This window comes from Myotis nattereri (genome assembly GCF_964212035.1).
Source record: "Myotis nattereri genome assembly, chromosome: 4".
Lineage (NCBI taxonomy): Eukaryota > Metazoa > Chordata > Mammalia > Chiroptera > Vespertilionidae > Myotis > Myotis nattereri.
The window spans coordinates 3882361-3906278 of NC_138079.1; the positions used below are offsets into that span (position 1 = coordinate 3882361).

The 23918-nt window shown below is 44.9% G+C and overlaps 1 protein-coding gene across 2 annotated transcripts in view; it reads left to right on the forward strand.

The window, feature by feature from the left end:
* NPR3 (natriuretic peptide receptor 3) overlaps window positions 1-22542 on the forward strand; it is a 60047-nt gene extending 37505 nt beyond the window's left edge. Inside the window, exons 4-8 of one of the 2 annotated variants that reach the window (XM_081089100.1) lie at window positions 9885-10020; window positions 15264-15358; window positions 17266-17401; window positions 19472-19559; window positions 20584-22542. In XM_081089100.1, coding sequence (XP_080945226.1) covers window positions 9885-10020; window positions 15264-15358; window positions 17266-17401; window positions 19472-19559; window positions 20584-20695 — 567 coding nt within the window. In that variant the 3' untranslated portion in view covers window positions 20696-22542. The remainder of the gene's footprint in view (window positions 1-9884; window positions 10021-15263; window positions 15359-17265; window positions 17402-19471; window positions 19560-20583) is intronic. The other variant, XM_081089101.1, reaches the window with a different exon arrangement.
* The last annotated feature ends 1376 nt before the right edge of the window (window positions 22543-23918 follow it).

The window sequence follows — 23918 nt, forward strand, 5'->3', positions numbered from 1 at the left end:
CATCTGCATCTAGAACACTCTGCATGATTTTGGTAATGTTCTTAAGAGAAACCAGTCTCCTCACACTAGTAGAGTATGTTACCCTAAACATTTTTTAAAAAAGAAATGTAGTTCCTTTTAATTGCCCAAGGGGATGAAACAATTTTCTTATGAAGTAGACTTAAAAAGATCCATCTCTTCAAAAATGTTTAAGATGTGGCATGATCCAACCTGTGAAGACTATGGGGCTTTTCTTAAAATTTGAAGACTTAACTGAATTCTCCAGCTGTAGACCTGAAGGGATACTTTCAGGATAATTACAAGGAATGCCTGTTTTTCCTGGTAGTTAGTAAGCATATGAAAGTCATTACTCTCATAGTTTCCAAAAGCTGTCCTAAATGGGTTCCAGAATGATTTAGATCAGCTCATCATGATGGGCCCCCAATGGGGTTAAGATCGTGTTGGTCACTTGTTGTGTTGCCTTATTCTTTGAGGTTGATGTTTGAGATCTTTTAATGTCTTTTTCTAAAAAAGTCTTTTTTAAGGATAGTTATTGGTTTAAAATGAAAAAAATTGATTAAATGATAGAAAACACAAAACTGGACAAAACAGAAATGTTGACCTTATGTATTTTCATATGTTCCAATAGGACCAACTGTAGAAAGGTTTCCACAATTTTCCAGGTTTTGGTTATTCATGTAGGGAATTGATTAATAAAGAAAACATTTTATTATGGGAATTTTAAGTATATACAAAACTAGTGAGTGCAGTATAGTGTAACTCCATGTCCCTGTCACTCAGCTTCAACAATTTTCAACTCAGTCTGATCTTATCGGTACCTTTTCACCACCATTACCCCACTTCCTGATAATTTTGAAGCAAATATAAGCCACCCTCATTTCCTCTGTAAATATTGTAGCATGTATCTAACAGGCAAGGCTCTTTATTATTTTATTAAAATAAAATTTATGTGTCTTGACTAATGTGAGTAATGCTGTAATGAACATCGGGTGCAGATATTTCTTTGAGATACCGATTTCATTTTCTTCAGATATATACCTGGAAGTAGGATAGCTGGATCAGATGGTAGTTCTATTTTTAATCTTTGGAGGAAGTGTCATACTGTTTTCCATAATAGCTGCACCAATATACACTCCCACCAACAGTGCACAAGTTTTCCATTTTCTCCACATTTCCACCAATACTTGTCACCTCTTTTTTTAATTATTAATAATAGCCATTCTAACAGGTGTGCATTGATATCTCATTGTGGTTTTGAGTTACATTTCCCTGATGATTGGTGACGTTGAACACCTTTTCATGCATCTGGTGATCATCTGTACGTCCTTTTTGGAAAAAAATGCCTATTTAGGTCCTTTGCTCATTTTGTTAATCAGATTGTTTTTACGTTTGCTATTGAGTTGCATGAGTTCCTTGTATACTTTGGATATTAAACCCCTTATCAGATATAAGATTTGCAAATATTTTCTCCCATGCAATAGGTTGCTTTTCATTTTGTTGGTGGGTCCCTTGCTGTGCAGAAGCTTTTAGTTTGATGTAGTCCCACTTGTTTATGTTTGCTTTCATTGCTTGTACTTTTGGTGCCATTTCCAAAAAATCTATTGCCAAGAGCAATATCAAGGAACTTTCCCCCTGTTTTTTTTTTTTCCCCTCCAATAGTTTTATGGTTTCAGGCCTTACATTTCTTTAAGTGTTTAATCCATTTTGAGTTAATTTTTGTGATGGCATAAGATAGGTGTTCAATTTCATTCTTTTGCATGTGGCTACCCAGTTTTCCCAGTACCATTTATTCAAGAGACTACCCTTTCTCCGTTGTGTAGTTTGGGTTCCTTGTAAAAAGTTAGGTGGCCATATCTGTGTGGGTTTATTTCTGGGCTCTTGATTCTGTTATATTGGCCTACTTACCTGTTTTTATGCCAGCATCATACTGTTTTGATTACTATAGCTTTGTAATCTAGTTTGAAATCAGGAAGTAGGATGCCTTCAACTTTGTTTTTCTTTCTCAGTATTGTTTTGGTTATTCAGGGTCTTCTGTGGTTCCATACAAATTTTAGATTTTTTTTTGTTTTCTTTATGTGAGTAAGACTACTGGAATTTTGATAGGAATTGCATTGAATCTGTGGATTGTTTGAGGTAGTATTAGTATCTTAACAATATTAATTCTTCTAATCCAAGAACATGGGATATCTTTTCTATTTATTTATGTCTTTAATTTCTCTCATCAATGTCTTATCATATTCAGTGTACAGATCTTCCACCTCTTTTATTAAATTTATTCCTAGGTATTTTATTGTTTTTGATGTAACCACTCCTTATTTCTGTTATCATATTTGTTTTACTCATTCTTTTTTAAAAAAAGATATTTTATTGATTTTTTTGCAGAGAGGAAGGGAGAGGGATAGAGAGTTAGAAACATCGATGAGAGAGAAGCATAGATCAGCTGCCTCCTGCACACTTCTTACTGGGTATGTGTCCGCAACCAAGGTACATGCCCTTGACTGGAATCAAACCTGGGACCCTTGAGTCCGCAGGCTGACGCTCTATCCACTGAGCCAAACTGGTTAGGGCTGTTTTACTCATTCTTGAATTCATTCTTGAGTGGAATCATGCAGTATATACTCTTGTGTCTGGCTTCTTTCACTCCCTGTTCTGCTTTTGTGATTCTGCATGTATTTCATGTATTAATATTCATTTTCTTCTCTTTTTGAATTGCTGAGTAATATTTTGTTGTATAAATATAAGTATAATTTGCTTATTTATTTTGTATTGATGGACTTCTTCCTCCCCAGTTTGGGACTATTATGACTAACGCTGCAATAAGCATTCTGGTATAAGTCTTAGAGTGGACATATATTTTCATTTTTATTGCTTGCATGAATACCTAGGAATAGAATTGCTGCGCCATCACACAGAGGTGTGCTTTATAAGAAACTGCCAAAGTAGCATTGTTTTACATTCCCACCAGCAATGTAGGTCGTGGATAATATTTTATAGAGATTGCATTTAGTTCTGTTCCTCTGAAGAGAAATTTTGTGCTATCAGGCAGTTTGACTAACCACTTTGAATTTTGGGAAGTGTGTGTTTTTTTTTTTAAAGAAGAAAGTGTTTCTGTTTTGGTTTGTTTTTAGTCTTAGTTTTTGGATAAAGTCTTTACTTCTAAGATGTAACCCATATAGAGTCTTACTGGGAAGCCTGAGCCATTTCCCAAGTTCCTCTAACCTGGTGGCATTCAAACTCAAACTCCCTCTGTGCAGAGGGCAGCGTCGAGGCGCCTCCACTTCTGCAGCCTCCCAGCTGCTGCTTTTACTGGACGTCTTGGTGTCGACCCTGTGCGTGCGCGACCAGCAGTCTTTCCCTTAGCAGGCGCCCTAGACCAATTTTTATGGCAAGCTCAACTTTGTGGGGCCCACTCAAGAGCTAAGAAGTCTGTGAGAAAGGCCTTGGAGCCGTTACAATGGACACATACTCTATTAGTTTGTCACGGGGGACTCCGTCCAACCCTCACTCAGAACCCACTTACCCCACTTTACGTAGAGCTGTAATACACTTCGGGATTTCTTCCCCCAGTTGATGGAACATGAGCAGTGGCAAGTACCAGAGGGCAGGATGACATGCTAGAGGCAGTGAGAGTAGCAGGTAGTGGCAGGTGACAACCCCTACTGAGTGCAGTCTCCCTGTCGCAGAGGCAGGGCGAGGCCCTAGGGAACCTAACACACCCACCGTGCGGCCTGCGCATCAAGGAGCTTGCGGAGCGCCAGGGTAGGCAGGCGCACCGAAGTAAAGCAGACCCGTGAACAAAGGGATACACGTTTGCACAGATGTAATACGGAGGAAAGGAGGAGTGAGGTGGTTCAGGGAGGGCTCGAGCAAGAACAAGTTTGAGTGGCTCACAGAAGGTGGGTGTATCCATTGGGTCCTGGGAGGAAACAGAAGACACACCGGAAGATACTATTACACAGGTGTGTGCACAGCTAAGGAAAACCACCAAAGGAGGGCAGAGAACCTCTTGCCTGCAGAAGTGGGAAGCTGTTACCACCCTAGATCAGAAGGGGCAAGAAGGAGAGCTTGTGCTCCCCACTCACCAGTTCCAAGAGTCCAGCAGCATGGAACCCTCTACCTCGTTTCTCCTCACAGGCGGCCGGGCAGCTTTCCTTGCTGCATTTTGCTCTTGTGAGTGGATGCCACGTACCAGCATGAGGCCCCATCCTCAGCACTGCTGTTCCATTCATAAAAAGGGCAGCCAGCTGCTGTGTTATAGGAGATGAATGAGAGGCCATATATGAATTAATGATCTTCCCAGGACTGTTTAATGATCCATTTCATTTATTCTTAAAATATGTTTTTATTGATTTCAGAGAGGAAGGGAGAGGGAGAGAGAGATGGAAACATCGGTGATGAGAGAATCATTGTTAAGCTGCCTCCTGCACGTCCCCCATTGGGGATCAAGCCCGCAACCCGAGCATGTGCCCTGACTGGACATCGAACCATGACCTCCTGGTTCATAGGTCGATGCTCAACCACTGAACAACACCAGCAGGGCAGATCCATTTTGTTTTTGATGACGATAGCGAGTGGTACCTTTCTGCTTCTATTAACACTTCAGGCTAAAAGGTCTGAGTTCATGTGTCAGTCTAGGGCACTGCTACAGGGGCAGAGCTGAGCCCAGGATGGAGACCGTCATTTGGGCAAGTGAGGGCAACCCCCACCCCAAGGGAGTCCTAACTTCAGTGCAGGAGAAAGGAGGCTGCCGGATGGTATGGAGGTGCTTTGGTCAAGCATAGAGCTGGACCCTGCTCTCCCTGACCCGCTACCTGACAGTTAGTAAGACACCTGCCCTTTGCATCGCCTCAGAGGTCAGCCGGGATAAGGATGAAGATTTCCAACTGCACTCTTTTCAAGGCTAAAAGTGACCAGGGGAGCTCCATGCAGGCAGCCCTGTGTAGAAGAACAAATGTTAAGTGTCTGTCAGGAAGAGGAAGGACCGCCTTTCTGGTGCTGAGGAGGTTGTGATACCACTTGATTTATGGAGTTCCTGCTCTTTAAAATTGTAGATTTTTAATTTTATGATTCAAAAGAAAATTGAATGAAAACAGATAGTATCCATGTTTTTATTGTACGGAGCTCATGTGCACAGTGCTCATCAAATAAATAATATTCTTTAACTTTTTGCCCACATGCTACATCCCCAGGACACGTCCTTCTGCTGGCCACCATCTCAGTGGCCTAGGAGGGGAGGACAGGTCCATTTTCAGGATCATACTGCTAATTAGACAATATGCTGCTGCCATTCTTCCTGCTGTGATGGGGAAAGGCAGGTCTTGAGTCCATTTTTCCTCTTACCTTCCTGCCATCAAAATTTCCCTTCCCCCACAACTTCCCTTCAGTGGAATGGAAGGTTAAGGGTCATGTCTTTTCAAAAGACTCGAGCCCAGCCGGCGTGGCTCAGTGGTTGAGCATTGACCTATGAACCTGGGTTCAATTCCTGGTCAGGGCACACGTTGTGGGCTCAGTCCCCAGTGGGGGATGTGCAGGAGGCAGCCAGTCAATGATTCCCTCTCATCATTGATGCTTCTGTCACTCTCTCCCTCTTCCTTCCTCTCTGAAATCAATAATAATATATTAAAAAAGACAAAAGACTCTTGAGATATGCTGCCCAACTCTCCACTTTCCTTATTTGCATTGGGAACCATTGGTTTATGGGAAGGAAGACGGAGCCACCTTGTGATATTCTTGAGTTCATTGAATACCACAGGCAAGATCTCCAGGCAGCCTAGCCTTGCATTGAGCTTTGGGAGCTTTCTCCCGGGACGCTATGGGGCAGCTTTTCAGGCTGTCTCAGATACCCAGACCACCTGGGAGGTGGATTACTGCGGTGTTATTCACTATCACTGCACAAAACAGCTGAGACAGGCAACATCTTTGCTTACTTGTTTGAAACACAAACATTGAGGAATTCCTCTACGAATTTGCCTCCCCAAAGAGAAATGAGAAAGATGCCACTCCTGCCACAGATGGGAGCCATGTCATGAATGGTCACTCTTTATGCTCAGTTAAAAAATAGCAACATTTCTCTTCGGCTTTCCCCATGAGAGATGAAAAACACTAATAAATAGACACGGCTGACAAGTGCAATCAGAGAGACAGGCCAAAGGCAAAAATGGCATTCTTCCATCTGGCATACCTGCCGCCGGCCAGCTCCGGAGGGAAAATCAAGAGAACGGAGATGAAATGACAGAGAGTTAATGCCAGCATGCTGCCCTGTTCTGGCCCAGTTCCCAGGATGGGTGGAAGATGGTGCGTGATTTCCATCTTGTTGGATGATACACAGCACGATAGTGATCGCCCGGGGCTTGTCCCTCATGGTGGGCCCCTTCACAACCGCCTTGCGCAGACTCCCTCTACGTGTCCGCATGGAGCTGTGACGCTGTTTGGTCAAGACTGCAAATCCCCAGGGCTCTTGAATTGTATTGTTCTCTCTGTTTGTTCAACATCTAGCAGGGATGGCTGCATTTAAGAATTTAATGAAGACTTATGGCTGATGACAGTAAGGAGGAGATTTCTGGCTAAAAGGATGCTGAATACTGGAGAGGTTGTGCAGTCTGTCTGTCAGGACTTTGAGGTCCAGGTGCTGTTCTGACAGGCTGGGTAGGGGGCAGACCAGATGACCTACTTCCTTTTAGCCTGGAGGTCCAGTGGAAAGTGTTCCAAAGGCAACTTAATACTCTGGACTTTTTTCCCCCTTATTTTTTCAAAAATTTGCACTTCTAATTTGCAGTGTCTATAATGTGCTAATGGGCTTTCCTCCCACTTGAAAACATGTGTGGATGTGAGAATGTTCTCCTGGAGAACAGAAGGTCTCTAGGGTTTTGCTTCTGGCTCGAGGGCCTATGAGGTAGGTGTTATGAAACCTCCTCCGCAGCAGGTTGGGGTGCCAGCAAACCTTGGTGGGGGTCAGCAGCTCTCCTGCTAATTTTGGCAGGAGAGGGAGACACTCAGCTACTTTGAAAGAAAGGACGTACAATTTTCAATCCATTTGCAAATCAGGATAGAATGGGTTTTCAGACTTGGACATGTGTTTAGAACCAATCTATTTTCTTCTACCATTAAACCTGGTAGGAAAAAGTAATCCAGGTTCATGTTTCCCAGCCAGATGATCGTGCTTTCCATCCTGGGTTGTAGCGGGGGCAGCACAGAGGGCATATCAAGAAGGAGGAGGCCCAGTTGCTGTGGCTCAGTGGTTAAGCATCGATCTATGAACCAGGAGGTCACAGTTCAATTCCCAGTCAGGGCACATGCCTGAGTTTCAGGCTTAATCCCCAGGGTGGGGCATGCAAAGGCTGTTCAATGATTTTCTCTCATCATTGAAATTTCTATCTCTCTCTCCCTCTCCCTTCTTCTCTGAAATCAATAAAAATCTATTTAAAAAAAAAGAAAGAAGGATGGGGGAGAGTCAGATGAGGGTGGTGCTGGGGCCATGTCAGTGTTTCAGGTGGCCAGCAGTAGGCAGGTGTTATGATGGCCTTGGTTTAGGACTTTGGGAAGGTGTCAAGAGGAGGAGGAAGAGAGGCGGAGGCACTTCACAGTGGAAGCAGGGCTGTCCTAGGCTCCCCAGGAACAAGGAGTACGAAGGGAACAGCCCTCAGGTACAGAGTGCAGGACGATTGAGTGTGGGCGATGCTCTTTTGATCTTCCAAGTAAGGAGAGGGTTAGGCCAGAGCTTTTCTGAGCACCTTGCATCTTCCACTCTCCGTGACTCTGTGACTTCCCTCTGTAGCAGGATGGTGTGTATATAATTATCAAAGAGGAGAAAGAGCTTTTGAAAAAATATGTTTAGTGGCCCGAGAATGAAGTTACACAGCCAAAGTTCACTTATTAAAACTCATTAACTCATCAGCATGCGTACTTTCTCAAGCCACAATGACTTCATGGTCTAAGTGAAAATTTCATATTCCTTTGGAAAATTTAATTAGCATAGCCGAATCAGCAGAAAATTATCTTTGACTAGTAGATGTTATTTCTACACATTCTGCTTTGCCTAAGAAAATAATGACTCTGAGACTTAAGCGTGACGGCTAAGAGCAAGAGCCATTGTCTACTGTTTGCTTTCATGGTCCCAGGAATTGTTTTAGATGTTCTACATGCCCTCATTCATTTCATCCCCAGAAGAGCTCTAGGAGATGAATAGGTGCTAAACCCCCATTAAACCAACGAGGAAATTGAAGATCAGAGAGGTTAAACAACGTGTCAGGGCTAGGATTAGATTTTGCGTCCAGCAGCTGATTCAGAGCTCTCCTGTGAGCCAGCACTCTTTTCTATCCTCCACCCACCCCAGAGGGTCAATTGACCAGCTTGGGCTGCACCCATCATACTTGGACAGAATTAAGGACCGGACATTGAGGAAGTAAGAGAACCAGTTGGGGTGTCAAAGCATGAACAAAGTTTCCGTTAATTATAAATGGGTCAGTAAGATATGTTATACCAGTAAGTTGATTAATACCACCACTAGAAATGAGAAGCTAACCCGGACCCCTCGCTTTATAATTCGCCATCTCTAGACAATAACAACAAGAACTAACAGTGAATACTGACTCCTTTACATCTATTGATTTGTTTAAACACAACGGCACCCCCCCTGAGATAGGTATTACTATCTCCCTCGTTTTCCAGGTGGGGAAAACTGACCCAGCGTGTGCGGAAACACAGCCAGGAAGTGTGAAGCTGGGCTCCCTGCAACTATTCTGACCTGCCTCTCAGCAGTAGGCTTGGTCAAATCTGAACTATTTGCTTCTGAGACACAAACAGGGCTTTACCGGCCCCTTGGGTGGGAAGAAGCCAAGTAGAACTGGATGTTGAAATGTGTCTTCTGTGAATGTTTCTGTATTTGAACTGGGGGTGGGGCAGGAAACAGCCTCAAAGGCCTCACCCTGATCGTCGGTCCGTGGGATGCCCGCTCATTCTGCTGCGTGGCATTACATTCCTGATGCTTTCTCCTGAAAGAAGGCTCGATTTTTCTTCATGCTTTTGTACAGTATTTGTCAGCTACTCAGTGTTTCAGGATCGTATTTGCTCATTTCATGTTTATTGAATGTTGCAATGGGTTTAAATGTGGTATTAGAACTTACAAATGGTGCTTATAGGAGGAAATAAGGCTCAAAGGGATTTAAGTGAATTTCCCAAGTCCACAGGAAGCTGTAAGTTTCCTTACTTGAGCCAGGCCTTTTCCCATTCCTGTCCTTGGAGCTTGGCAGGGAGTGGAGCTGGGGAGCACTGAGATGCACTGCAACGACTCAGGACACACATTAGAACGAGAAACGAAGATGTTATTGCTGATAGAATAGAGAGCATAAATGGCGGCAGGCAGGAATGGCGCAGCCCAGTCCTCTTGGCTTCCTGAGCATTCCAGCAGGCATTCAATAGCATTTGAATATGAGCGAATGGATCCCTACTCTTCTTTTAGTTAAGTTCCAAATTCAGAGCGTGGAGAGATCAGAGGGGCTTTTGAAGGTGGAGAAAACCTCAAGGGGGAGGTGGGACTCAAGTTGGCTGGAGGCAGAGAGCAACGTGGGGAAGGAGGGCTCCTGTGCAAAGGGAGCTGTGGGCAAGGGCTGATGCACCCGGAATACGTCACCTAGCCAACAGGTGCAGGTTTCTTAAAATTCTGTACTCTCTTGTCTGCTTTCCAAATTCCCAAACTGGGGAAAAGTTTTCCTCACTAAACCAGTGCCAGGAAAACCATGCCACCATTCTTGTTAGCTACGCCTCTGCCCGCCTCTGCCATGCTTGCAGGCCTGGAGTCTAACGTGCTGATCATTTTTATTCGCTTATATTATTCCTCAACTTGAGTCATTTGGCGTTTGGTCTCACCAATGGGGTTTCCTTTCCAGGTGAACATGTTTGTGGAAGGGTTCCATGACGCCATTCTGCTCTACGTCCTGGCTTTGCACGAGGTGCTCAGAGCTGGTTACAGCAAGAAGGACGGAGGGAAAATTATCCAGCAGACGTGGAACAGGACCTTTGAAGGTGAGGCTCCAGTTTTTACGTCGACGGCACTTTGCAGCTCCTTGAGCTGCTTCTTTGCTGGTTCTATTTTGCTCTTAAAACTGTGGGGCCTTGCTTTCCTCAGCTGTGCAGTAAGGACAATAAGTCAAAATCAAGCCGGCCCACAGGCTTGCTGTGAAAATTCAAAGAGATAAAGCCCATGCAAGGGCTTTGAAAGAGTCCCACTGAAATGGGAAGTGGCTTAGCTCCTTCTGATTGTTGGGCAAACTCCATGTTTCTTAAAATTAAATTCATCACAAGCCTCATTCACAACAAACAATCAATCTGTGAAGAGTTCTGTAGTCAGTTTTAAAATGAAAGATCCCAGATATACATTTCTCTGTTCAAACCTGAGTGGTTTGAGATGATGAGCAGGTCTAGTGAGCCCTCACTTCTTTTATTTATAAAATGATGAATATTAGCTGTGGCTTTCTTAACAACAACCAAAAAATGGCCCGTCATCTCATCACTCAAGCAACCTCTGTTGACGTTTAAAAATTGTACAAGAATGAGACTATTCTTGGCTGGAAAATTTAAACAGTCCAGGAATGCACAAAATGAAAAGTGAAAGTTTTCCTCCTCGCCCTGGTCCCCTCCCTCCAATGTGATCACTATTAACAATTTCCTATGATTCGGTTTAAAAATATTTTGTCTTCTGCCAGCACATATGCATTTGAATTATATCGTATCTAAAAAATTTACACAAAAAGCATCATACCATGAATACCATTCCTCATCATAGCTATTTTACTTCCATGCCAAAAACGTTCCATATGAGTACTCATAGATTCAGCACATTTTTCAACGATAGTTCCATAGTTTTCCACCATATGGCTGTACAAGGACTTCTTTAACCAATCTCCTATTGATGCACACTTGGGCTGTTTATAGTTTCTGCTATTATGCATCTTTCGTGTCTTGATGAATTTCTGTGAGTACATCCAACAGGGAATATTTCTAGTTGGGGGATATCATTAGATATTGGCAAATGTCTTCTGGATAGGACTACTAGCTTATATTCTTGCCAACAGTATATAGAGGGCTGGCTTCCTCTGGCCTCACCAGCACTCAAAGAAAATTAACACGAGACTCAACATGAGCCCTGCAGTTATCAGCTTCATATTTACTCACTCATTCGTTCATCAGATATTCTTGAGCACCTCCTATGTGCCAGGCACTGTTCAAGGTACTGAGGATTTAGCAATAAGCGAAAGACATTCCCTGCAGTCATATGAGCTTCCATGGTAGTGGAGTTAACTAATGATAAACAAATAGATACGCCATTTCAGGGGCTTTAAATAAAGCAGGATAGAGAGATAGAAAGTGTCGTGTGGGACTATTAATTTAAATAGAGTGATCAGGGAAGGTCTCTCTGGTAAGTGGCAGTTGAGTAGAGAACTGAAGGAAGGGAAAGAAATTATGTTCATGAGAGAACATTCCAGAGAGAGCAGCAAATGCAGAGACCTTGAATGTATCTGTGGGACTGTCCTGAGTGCCCCCAGAGAGGCAAGGAGGCTGAAACAGCATGTGAGAGGCAGTGTGATAGGAGTTCAAGTCAGAGAGGTAGTGGGGGCTAGATCCCGCGGACCTGGGAGCTGCACCAAGGATTTGGGTTCCACCCTGAGTGAGATAGAAAGCCACCAGATGGTTTGAGGAAGATGATCTATCTTGAGTCTTTAAAAGGGGTCCTATGGAGGCTGTGTGGAAAATAAACTACAGCATGCTAATGGGCCTCATGTGAGAGCCACTAACATAAGAGTACAGATCGCTGGACCAGGAACCCTGCGTCCTGGTCATGGGCTCCACCCTCAGTCCCTTGGCTTCTCCATCACCTAACCCTTGGGGGTTGGACTAGTTGATGACTGACAAGAGTCCTTTCAGTTTTGCATTATGCTACCTCCTCCTTTGAATCCTTGAATGCACTGGGGCTAGGCCTATATTTATTTGCAATCTAACTAATGACATTTTCAATGATGGGAACAAGTACTTCTAAGTCTAGATTTGAAGCACACATTTTTTTTTTTTCCAATTGGGACTCCTATCCACTCCACTGTCTTGTTCTGTTCTCAGTTATTAGAAGGGGTAGGGCAGTACAAAGGGGTCATGTTCCATCTAGAATTGTCTTGGCCTTAGCTATGGTGACAAGTGGTGGATTTCATTGCTCCTTGGTGGTTTATGTGGATGCCACATCTTACTCAAAACTAGAGTGACATCTGATTAACTTTTGACAGATTGTAGAATGTGAACAAATAGGCCTCCAGGATTGTCTTGCTCAACCTTAGACTGCTTTAGCTGGGAGCTGGAATCAAGTAGGATAATTCAGGGGGCATATTAGGACAGAGTCAAATTTTCCAGAAGTTGTGCCCAATACACTGAGAAACTGGTGTGTGTGTGGACACAATCTTGGTAGGCCACATCCCGTTCTTAGCTATTCCTCACTACGTGGTGTGGTCATTTGTTCTTGGTCTTCTGAGAGAGGTTGTTAAGGGAAGGGCAGGTGCCCACAATGGCTGGATTCAGTTTTGTTTAGAGGGCATGAACTAAATTTTCCCATAGGCCGTCTTGGTCTTCCATTCTAGGGCCAAGTCTACACAGGCAATAGGAAATGAGTTCTAAAACAATCAACTGTATGAGTTCAGCTTAAATGCAGAACCTCATTTGTCTAAATGTAAAGACAGTTAAAGCCAAGGTAAGTTTCCATTCTCTTTACTAAACAGTGATCCAGCTGAGGGTAGCCCCCAAAAGACCTCTAAGAAAAACTTTAACCTTTCTAAATTTAAAATCAATTTTCATTTTAATGGTCACCATAAGGGACCATTAAGTTCTTAAGGGAAAAATACTCTGGATGTTATTTGACAAATTTAGATTTTACTACCGAGAAACCTATGACCAACTCTCAACCATGGCCCGGGAAGAAGCTAAATTGCTCTCTGTGTGAGAGGTCAGAGTGACAAGGTAAATAGGATTGTGGCTCAAACCGTGAACTCCACTACAGGCCCATAGAAATGAGGGTGGGATGTCTCAGTAATTATACAGGAAAGTTCTGCCGCAGCCTGCCCATCACACCTTATGTACAGTACTCTCAGGTAAAGTCTCACTTGCTAATCGGCTGCCCTGAGGGTTCTCACCTCATTTCTTGGCAGAATTGTAATAGCTTCAAGTATAGTGAGGTCTTGGATTACCAGGGCCACCTTGTCTTAGAACACTCTGCAAAAACACTTACAGAACACACTATCATAAAGCCCTCTGAACAGAATAAAAAAGGTTTTGGGATAACCAATACGTTTGGGGATATATATATATATATATATATATATATATATATATATATATATAGTTAAAAAATGGCATGACTTAAAAGTTGTATAGGCTGTCAAGGATAAACAAGTTCGAGGTAGGTGTACCCTTTGTAACCAGTCTATATTAAGAAGACAAAACATCCAGATGAATGGCAACTCCATTCTGTTTCTGGCAAAGTAGACCAAAGTCTGGAAAAATCGGCAGGCCTTCAAACCACAACCCAAGGACAGTAAACCCAAATACTTGTCCTCTCCAAGCCACACTTGAGGATGGAACTTTCCCTTGGGATCCCTTTTCCCAGACATTCATTTTACTTCCGGAGAGAACCAGATCAATGGAAACACCAATTAAGAATTACACCGAACTCTGCCACAGTTTGAAATAAAGGAAAATAAATAGCCGTGGTGACTTAGCATGTAGCTGACATTTGCACTCTATTACTTAGTTAATGAAGATTACAATATAGACATTTAATATCAACTAAGGAGCCATACTTGCTTGGTGGATTAGCTGTTGTAAGCCACCATTGCTGGCCAAAGTGAATTCAGTCTTTCCGGTGGGCACTCGGGGCTCTCCATACTCTGGCCACTCTGGTCCAGCCTTCCTCTCTGCCCCCTTCCATGCACACGGGCCACCTCCCAGAAACCTCTTGGCCACTCTGCTTCCTCCAGCGTCAGCGCCTTTGGAAACGCCAACAAGGCTAGCCTTTCTGCCTCAAACATCCCCCGCTCTCTGATGGCTGCTTGTCCAAATCATGGACTTCACCCACGTGCCCATGAAAGACTGCCTTGGCACTGGGCCTCCTGCTCTGCGTGGTGTGGGCACTGCCGGGTGTCCTCTCCCAGAGTTCAGGCCTGGCAATAGTAGCGATGACGGCAGAGGAAAGCAACCAACTTCTCTTCAACCTGCGTTGAAAGGGCTTTACCGGTTTCATCTCGTCAACAGCCTCTTGGCCGGGAGGCACTTTTATGACTCTTTCATGGTCCGGGAGACTGAGTCTCACCGGGCAAAGTCCTTGCTCAAGGTCACGGCGCTTGTAAGCATGAGAGCCGGGATCCAAATGCAGACCTCTGGGTTCCACAGGCTAAATCCCTCCTCGGGGCTGCCCCTCTCTTGAGCGGAGAATGTGTCCCATTCACCTTTGCCTCCGCGGCAGCATCACCACGCAAACATTTGGGCAAACAATAAATGACTTACTGTTTCTCTGTGAGATAATGAATAGTCGCTGAACTTGTGGTGGTGATCCTTTCACAGTATATGTAAGTCAAAGCTTTATGCTGGACACTTGAAACTCAAACAGTTATGAATGTCAATTATACCTTAATAAAACTGGAAAAAACTCCCCCCAAACAGAAACAGAACAGCTAATGAAGATAGTGGGAGAAAGATGAACTCTTCCTTCACTCTCAGCTCCCATGACCGGGGGCCGGCACTCCCCATCCTGCGCACCACATTGCCCGGAGCGGAGCACATTGGCCGGGTCCTGGGCCTGGAATAGGGTTTCTCTTCTGACGTTTGTCTAGTGATAACACGAACCCGTGACAAGTCCAGGAGCTGGCCACACCTCCACTTCTCCTGCCTGGCAGTTTGCTTTTGTTTTAATTTAATAGAAAACTCTGGGCTAAGCATGCTGCTTTCAGGATTAGCCTTACTCTTCTTTAAAAACACACATGCATATTTCTCAAAGAAGGTCATTTATTTCCTTTTCTTTTCGTTTTTAAATGGAGAAATGTTAAGAATTTAGGAATGCAGACACAGATGAAATTACAATGTCTTTCCCAAGGCCAACACAAACGCTCCGCGTCTGATGAGGTTCCCTGTGGCCAGAGGGCGCCTGAACAATCCCGTCCGTTCATGCCTCATTTTCGTTGGCTCAGCGGCGCTTTAAGTAACCAACTTGGTGCTCCTCTTGTGTCATCCTCTAGGTATTGCCGGGCAGGTGTCCATAGACACCAATGGGGACCGGTACGGGGACTTCTCGGTGATCGCCATGACCGACGCAGAGGCGGGCACCCAGGAGGTAAGCGAGCGAGGCTCTGCCGTTCTCCTGCTGGTTAGGATCCCAAGGAATGTGTTCATCCTGATGTCCCAATAGCTGTCCCAAAGGCAGCCTCCAAATGAGAATGAGCCCCAAACCTGGGGTTTCCAAGTAAGGAGGGCTCACTTCAGTTGAGGGGATCAGGGAAGACCTCAGGAATCGGTCCCCTGGTTACCCCAAATGGGGAAATCATTCCTTTTAAGTGGCCACCAATCACAGATCAGTCCTACGATGCAGGAGGGATGTGGGTGAGAGAGGTGAAGTGAGATGGTGTATTTCTCTCCTCCCTTACAACCTGACTTTGTTTTGGGCGGGGGGTGATGGGGCTACAAAATGGACAATTGTTAACGTTTCCAAAGATGGTGGTGTTTCTGGACAGCATCTTGGAGTGGGAAGAGTGCCTTGGACGCAAAGATGAGCCTCTGACTCTCACTGGGAGGGCGCTTTCTGCCTCAGTTTCCTGGGCTGTCACATGGAGATCTTCCTTGCTCTCTCGTGATTATGAGCCCCGAATGAAATGAGACCTAGGAAAGGTCTTTAAATGATCAGTCTATAAATAAAGATTATACATATACTAGAGGCCCAGTGCATGAAAATTCATGCACTGGAGGGGGGATCCCTCAGCCCGACCTGCCCCCTCTCACAGTCTGGGAGCCCTCAGGCGACCCGGCGATCAGGGGAAGATGATGCCCCATCACACCTCTGCTGCTGCCACTGCCAGCAGCGCGAGCCTTGGCCAGCCCTGGTTACCTGAGCCTCGGACGGCCCTGGGAGGCTGGGGGCTGAGGGGACTGGGTGCCACCATCTTGTGGCTGTGGGTGCCGCCATCTTTGAGGGCATGGCAGTTAATTAGCATATTCCCTCCTTATTGGCTGTGGGCACCGCCATCTTTGCGATGGCATGAGGGTCAATTAGCATATTCCCTCTTTATTAGATAGGATGCAGTGTTTCAGGTCGGATCTGCTGCTTGGGCTGGTTCGGGTCTGGTGGGTATTCTGGTCTCCCCTCTGTGAGGGAGGGTCACTGTGGGGGTGCAGGGTGACAGCGTGTGAGGTGCTCTGTAGGGTGTCAGGACACAGTGATTGTGTTCTGGTGATTGTGGAGAACGCTTTTTGCCACTCCATGGAACAGCCTGGAGAGCCAGCTACACCTCCTCAAAAGGGATGGGCAGAGGTGTGACAGCCACTCGGAGGAGCGGGCTGGTGACAAGAGAGATGGAGCCCGAGGACCCGGATGGCGGTGCCTCTAGATCAGGGCTGAGGAGCTGATGAAAGGCATTTAAACCTGAAACTGAGAGAGACCCTTGGACTGAGCATAAATGAATAGTGATTTTCCAGGAACCAGAGGGACCAATCAAAGAGGAGTTCCGCCTGGAAATGGGGTGCAAGCAGGGTAAACTCCTCAGCCAGGAGAATCTAATCCCGCCTCAGGGGTGTGTGAGGCCAGGAGTCCCTAAGAGCTACTTTCTTTAACACTTCCATTATGTGTGGGGCCGACCGAGTGGTGTGAGGCCATGCTCCTGTCTTACACTTCCCGGCCCGAGCAGACCTGGTCTCCCAGCCCAGAGGAACGTGGGCCTTCGGAAGGGCTGGCCACAGGGGCTGCTCGGCAGGGATGGGTGGACAGCAGCCTCGGATCAGCAAGGGAAAAGCCGTGAACCCGAGATCATGGTTCCCTGTGTAACCACCCACCTTGCCTTGAGGGGCCACAGCCCTCCCTCAGTGATGCTCACCTCCAGGGCGACTCAGCAGCTGTAAATCCCAACTTACAAAGTCCTCAAACACACGGCTGGGGTCAGGGTGCACCACCGGGAGCCCGCCCTGCGCCTCCTAGGGAGCCAGGTGACTCTGACCTCTCAGCTGGTCCCCTTGCTTTTGGCCTTGAAACAGGTGATTGGTGATTACTTCGGAAAAGAAGGTCGCTTTGAAATGAGGCCCAACGTCAAGTATCCCTGGGGGCCCTTGAAGCTGAGGATCGACGAGACGAGGATTGTGGAGCACACCAGCAGCTCCCCCTGCAAGTCGTGTAAGTCCAGGGCGGAACCGCTGCTCCGCCATCGGCGGCGTCAGCATGATGCGGGGTTAGAAGATGTGTGATCCGGGGGCTCAGGTCGGAAGGTTCAGATTTCTCTTCTGTTGTGGTCAAAGCCACAGAAACAACTCACGAACTGGCGTCCCACCTTCACCAGGAGCTTCTAGGTCTTTCTTCTCTTCCATCTGTTTCCAAACTGGCTAAAGCCTTCTCCCTACTTGTTCATCTCTTACTATAACCTTACTGTGAGCAAACTCTGAAAATCAGAATGAGGCTTGCTATGAGAGATGAATGAGGAAATGACATTGAGTATTAGAGTTACCATTTTAGAGACAATCAAAACACCAAATAATAGACATCACTCACTTACTCATCCCTCGTAGCAAGTCTCATTCTAATTTTCAAAGTTTGCAGTTTCCGCTGATCCCTCAGAACCAAACAGATGATGTCCCTTAAACACCCACAGATTACAAATTGGGGAATGAGTGTTAAGTCTGTTATTTATGTATGGCCTATCATAAATACAGAAGCAAGTGGACATTCTTATAAGGAGCTTACAAATAGGAACAGCATTGGAAATCATTGCTTTAGAAGACCCTATTTTTTTATAAGCGAGTGAGGGAGAACAAAGTTAATAGCGTTCTTTTAGGCCACTTGGTCACATATGCTAATATATGTATGCACATTGTGTTTGGGTCTGTGGGTATTTTTGCTTAGGCAGTGATTCCAGGAAGGAGTGAGGCGGAAATGAGTAGGAACACAGTCTCTGGAGTTATGGGGCCTGGATTTGAAGGCCCATCCTTATCACTTCCTGGTTTCGTGGCCCCAGGGGCATTCCTGTGTTTTTTTAAACCTCAGTTTGCAATCCCCAGAGGGAAGGTAGGGGAGGGCGGGGGGGTACGGGGAAGAGATCAACCAAAGGACTTGTATGCATGCATATAAGCCAAACCAATGGACACGGACAACAGGGGGACGAGAGCATGAGTGAGGGTGGGGGTGGGGGGTGGGGGGAGGGGAGGTTGGGGGTTAATGGGGGGATGAGGACACATTTGTAATACCTTAACCAATAAAGAAATTAAAGATTAAAAAAAAATGAAGGGAATCTGCCCAACTCTTAGGACTGTTTTGAGAATTAAACAAGATGATGGGTTGAAGGCTGTACCCTAAACTCTTTATAGACAAGCTAGCTATTTATCATTTTTATATAATGACTAGGACACCACTGAACTTGACTGTTTCTGCTGTTACATTTTCACAGTGCTATGTAGGACATTTCAACATGAAACTCTGGCTTTGGTGAGAGAACATCTAAAAAGAGAATGTTAACCCAATGAATTTTTCACCAAAGCTTCCAGCGCTTTGGCGTGTCCCCACCCATCTGTGAAAGTAAGGCACGCGGGTCGATTCCACGGTCTGTCCAGTTGTCCTCTCTGACTGTAAACTCACACAAGTGTGGATGGAGCTGGACACCTGTTCCACTTTCCCTCGAGTCCTCTTGAGCCGGCGTTCTTCCCGTTGTCCTGTAGCAGGCTGTGTGCTCATCTAGTGTGCTCCCTGGAGCAGGCAGTGTGCTCATCTAGTGTGCTCCCTGTAGCAGGCTGTGCGCTCATCTAGTGTGCTCCCTGTAGCAGGCAGTACGCTCATCTAGTGTGCTCCCTGGAGCAGGCAGTGTGCTCATCTAGTGTGCTCCCTGGAGCAGGCAGTGTGCTCATCTAGTGTGCTCTTTGGTGCTTCTTAGGAAAAGTGCAGGATCCCCTAGAAATCTTTCTCAAAAAAGAAAGAAAAATGTTCTCAAGTGGGAGACTGAGAAACACCGTCCAGAGAACGAAGCTTTTCAATGAATGAAAGAAAGGTTAGGACGTATGAATTCAGGGTTTGAATGACACCTATTCATTGAAATGTCCTGAGATTTTCTTTATGATCTAGTATGTGATGGATATTTGCTAATATTCTGTATGTGATGGGGAAAATAAATGTGTGCTCTTATCATTCAAAAACAGAAAGTTTAGGAGGAGACTTTTCTGTTTCTCAAAATGAACTCTGATGATCTATTTTTTTCTCAAGCAGGTGGCCTAGAAGAATCAGCGGTCACAGGAATTGTGGTGGGGGCCTTACTAGGAGCTGGTTTGCTAATGGCTTTCTACTTTTTCAGGTTAGGACCTTGTAATCAGGTTTAAAAATTCACTCTATTATTGCCTTTGTCACTTGCCTTTGCATGATCTTTCTGTGACCTGCCCATATCTTGCTCTTACCCCAAAAGCATGGTGGTTGGAAGAACAAAGCCATCTGTTGGTGGGCCCCCTGGTGTGGTGGTCAGTGGGCTAGCGTGCTAGGGATAGGGCAGGGGTTCCTGCTGCACTGCCTTGTGGGCCACAGAACAGCTACTATCCTTTGATACAGATATTCTGACCCGAATCCCTACCACCCACTCAGTGTGTATGTGGAGAGGGAATCTGCACAAAGGGGAAATAGATGGCCCCGTTCTCAGGCTTCCTCTGGGTCAGAAGGAGGTGCCTGGGTTCACCTTCTGGAGAGGAGGCGGCAGCTCCTAGCGGCCCATGCTCTCAGGCTGGTTGGTGCTGAGCATTTGGAGACCCCACACACTTGGTTACCACTGTGGTTAAGCCCCAAGGCTTGTAAAATTGTCATATTTCTCTGTGTCCAAGATACCAACAGTTTCGCACCACAAGGGCGGTCAATCCCTTTGTAATCTTTGGTGGTTGAGTTTGTGGTTTATTCTTAAGCCATTAGACCACAATTTCTTCATTTCTGCATGGAAATGTAGCTCTGGGTGTCTGTGGCTCTTGGTGGGAACAATTGTATTCCTGTTCCTTTGGCTCAGTGCACGTAATCTGATCTTTATCTGGGGCCTGTCCTGGGAGTTGGGGAGCGCTTCTGTGGCCCAACAGGCACGACTGAACCCACCAGGCGCCCAGGGAAGAAGGGAAAGGCTTGTTCTATGGCATTTCAGAAAGCAGGCCAATTTTCCTCCTTGAATAAGGTCAGGGCGCCTGGGGGCACTCTACTTTAATCTCTGACCAGGGTTTCATATTCTGTCACTTCTCATTTATCAACCCCAACCCAGATGTCCCCCAAGGGCATTCTTTGTAAGAGAAACCATAGTATTTTGTAGCCAACGGAGGTTTTATTACTACACTCACTTTCCCTTTACCCAGGAAGAAATACAGAATAACCATTGAGAGACGAAACCGGCGAGAAGAAAGAAACGTCGGGAAGCATCGGGAGCTCCGGGAAGACTCCATCAGATCCCATCTTTCGGTGGCTTAAAAGGAAGCCTTTGCTTTCAGCCCGAAATTCTTTGGGGAGATTGATGGGATGAAAGACATGACTGGAACAGAGGCGTGCTCTTGAAGAACTCATTCTTTTAAGCATTTAGTCATTTCGTTGTAAAATTTCTTTAGAAGCTCAGGAACTACTATTAGTCATCAGATGCCTCTTGGCCTTTCATCTCATGACAAGAAAATACCAGAATATAATGTCACTCTGTTAAACGTGCACACTGTTTCCAGGGCCTGTGTTGGATTTATGGTTTGAGAATCTGATGTCTCCCTATCTTGCTGGCTTTTGGGGGCATTTCACACAAGGCTATAAAATGGGGTTTTCTCAAATGAAATGTTTTATAGCTAGAATAAAATCATTTTTACAAGTAGAATATTGTTAGAATTTAACACCCAAGAAGAGGAAAATGTAATGAAATATCTCAAGGTGGGAAATACGCTCGCGCCTCTCTCTAGTGCTGGCTGGCCGGGTTGAGTTGAGGACGGCTTTGTCCAATGTGTGCATTCAGGTCCTGACTTCCTCTCTTGACAAAGGATTCCCTCCTGTCTCCTTCAGTGTCTCATAAAAGCTGCTCTGGACAGTTGTAACTATCACCGAGACGAGAGGATGTATACAAGAAAAGCAAATCTAAAATGTTTCATTTTTTTAAAATGTAAAAAACAAAGCCCTACTTCCCACTAACATTTTATTTTTAAGTATTTTGATCTTATATTTTGCTATTAGAAAATGTGTCTATTTTTTCATTTTTAAGATTAAATTTCACTTATATTTGAAAAACATGGGTATAACAGTGATGAAAGATGCTTCTCTCTCCCAACGCCCGCTCCCCCCCCCCCCCCCCGTTGTTTTCTTCCCCTGGGCCAGACCCAACTGCAAACTGCTGCTTTAATTCCAGAGACCTAGAAATGTCTTCTGATTACAGACCCTGCAGGAGCACATTAATTTACCTGCTTTAAATGCACGTTGTTTTAGGGATAGATCCCTTCCAATTCTGGCCAAATGATGAGTTTCAGGATCAAGGGTGAAATGTACTAGAATTAAGTAGGATGTCATAAGGGGAGGCAGCCCTTTTTCCTCAAGAAGAACTTTATAAGAGAGTTAGAACTTGACAGTAAACACAAAAATGATAAATACATGGCATTTTACCAAAACTTACAGTGATGATTTGGGTTAAAAGAGAGAATCTGCATAGCGACTATATTCCCTTTCAGTTAATTCTGCAGAGCTCTGTAGTCATCCACCAGTATCCTGTGTAACAATGGTTGTGGGTGTGGGTATAAGGACTTTGGACAAAGTTGAATAAGCCTTTACTGAATCTCTAGGCTGCACCCAGTACTCTGCACACAGGTTGACATTCAGGCTGTCACTGTATGATTTGTGGAGAAAATGGACGGTGCGGGCAGAATGGGACATTGCTGGACTAGCTAGCATATAATTAGGTCACTCGGTCCTTGATAACATTTGAGCATCTGGAAAATAGTTTTAAACATCATCTTACTATCTGTAACAGACCATGTGTAGGGAGGTCAATAGTGGAGTTTGAACAATTCCTGGGAGGTCATAGCTCGTACAGGTGAGGGCGGAGGCCGATGAGTGGAAGCCGTGTGTCTTGGAAGTTGGTCCCACCTTGCTTCCTGGAGGAGCTGGCTCCTGCCACTCCTACTCCAGTCAGTCACAGGGAATGGATTATTTCTGGGTGAGGCTCATGTTCCCTTTATGGCTTAAAAATGTTATGCAGCCAGCTGGAGAACATGATCAAAGAATTAAGGATGATCAACTGGAACAATGATGTTGTAGTTCTCCATGTGGGATGCAAAGGAAAAAGTACTAAATTTAAAAAAAGGATGGAAAAAGAAAGCAAGAAAGGCAAGCCCCAGAAACCCTATCATAGGAAGAGAGCCTGGGAAGTGAAAACCAGAGAAGCAAAGCGATGAGCAGCTAAGGACTCCTCAAAGCGAAGGCCTGATTCCATTTGGTTTTTATGAATTGAGAACTTATTTCTCTCTAGTTTTTGTTTTTCAGTGATGTTTGTCATGACTTTTAGAGATACTCATTTTCTTTTATCATGTGTTTGTAAAGAGACATTTTAATTTTGAGCCTATGTGCTTATTTCAGGGGGAAAACACTCTACCTGGTTGCAGTCGTTGGGTATAAACATTTCTAGCCTTCCTATAATCGACACAGGGTTCCATTAACTCACATTTTTAAAGCAAATATCTTTTATTTCTACTTTAGGTAGAGGAATAGTTCTGAGGTTAATATTATTATGTCCCCAGATAAAATTGTAAAAATGAGAATTTTAGTCTTTTAAAAATGGCAGAACAAATCATGAGGTTTCTCAGATGTGGATGCCATTCTCTTCCAATCTTAAAGCAATCATAGGGCTCTTAAGATTGATTGCTTATGTCTGCTGTCTATACTTTCTGCCTTGAACTCATCATATGACTTACAAAACTCTCTTATGTTTTGGAAGACTCCATTCAGTTGGAAATATTTGCAAAAAGTGTAGGTGTTTGGCCCAAGGTTACCCTGGGTTCAGACCTGTGGAGATTGTAGTTTTGGAGTATGTTCCTGACTGCTAAGCAACGTCTTTGACAACTAGTCATTTATCCTCCGCCAGGAGCCACATATCACACAGTCAAATAAATAGGGCTTTAGTTCCTAAACCATTCTATACAGTTTTCCCCTGAAGGCCAGGGAGTTCGGGTTTAAAAAGAGGTCAGTGCCAGCTGGCCAAGCCAGCCGACATCGACGCCGGTCAAGGTATATACTTTTCACATCTACTTATGGTGTTGGAAGTAAGTGTAGCTTTTATGTTCATCATTGTCACCTTCTCAGATTGTTTTCCTGGACTCAGAAATAAAAGCTTTCTCCAGAGGGTCACTTCCATCCAGAAAACACTCTCTGTATAGAGGGTGCGTCCTCCTCCCACCCTGACCGCAGGTTCTGCGAGGAATCCCCTGTAAACATTATGTTTCTTGGAAGCACCATTAGCGTGTCCTTTCCTGAACCACAGACACGGCTCCACTGGCTTTAAAACAGTTCTCTACATTTCAGAAGCAACATTTCACGGAGGGAGGGGAGACGTGTATGGAAATAAATTCCTGAAATTCTAAGACTTGATGGTCAGACACTGCTCCCTTATTCACAGGCTTCTAGGGTCACAAATTTCTTCAAGGCCCCTGTGCCCTCTTTGCCCCCAATTTCCCAC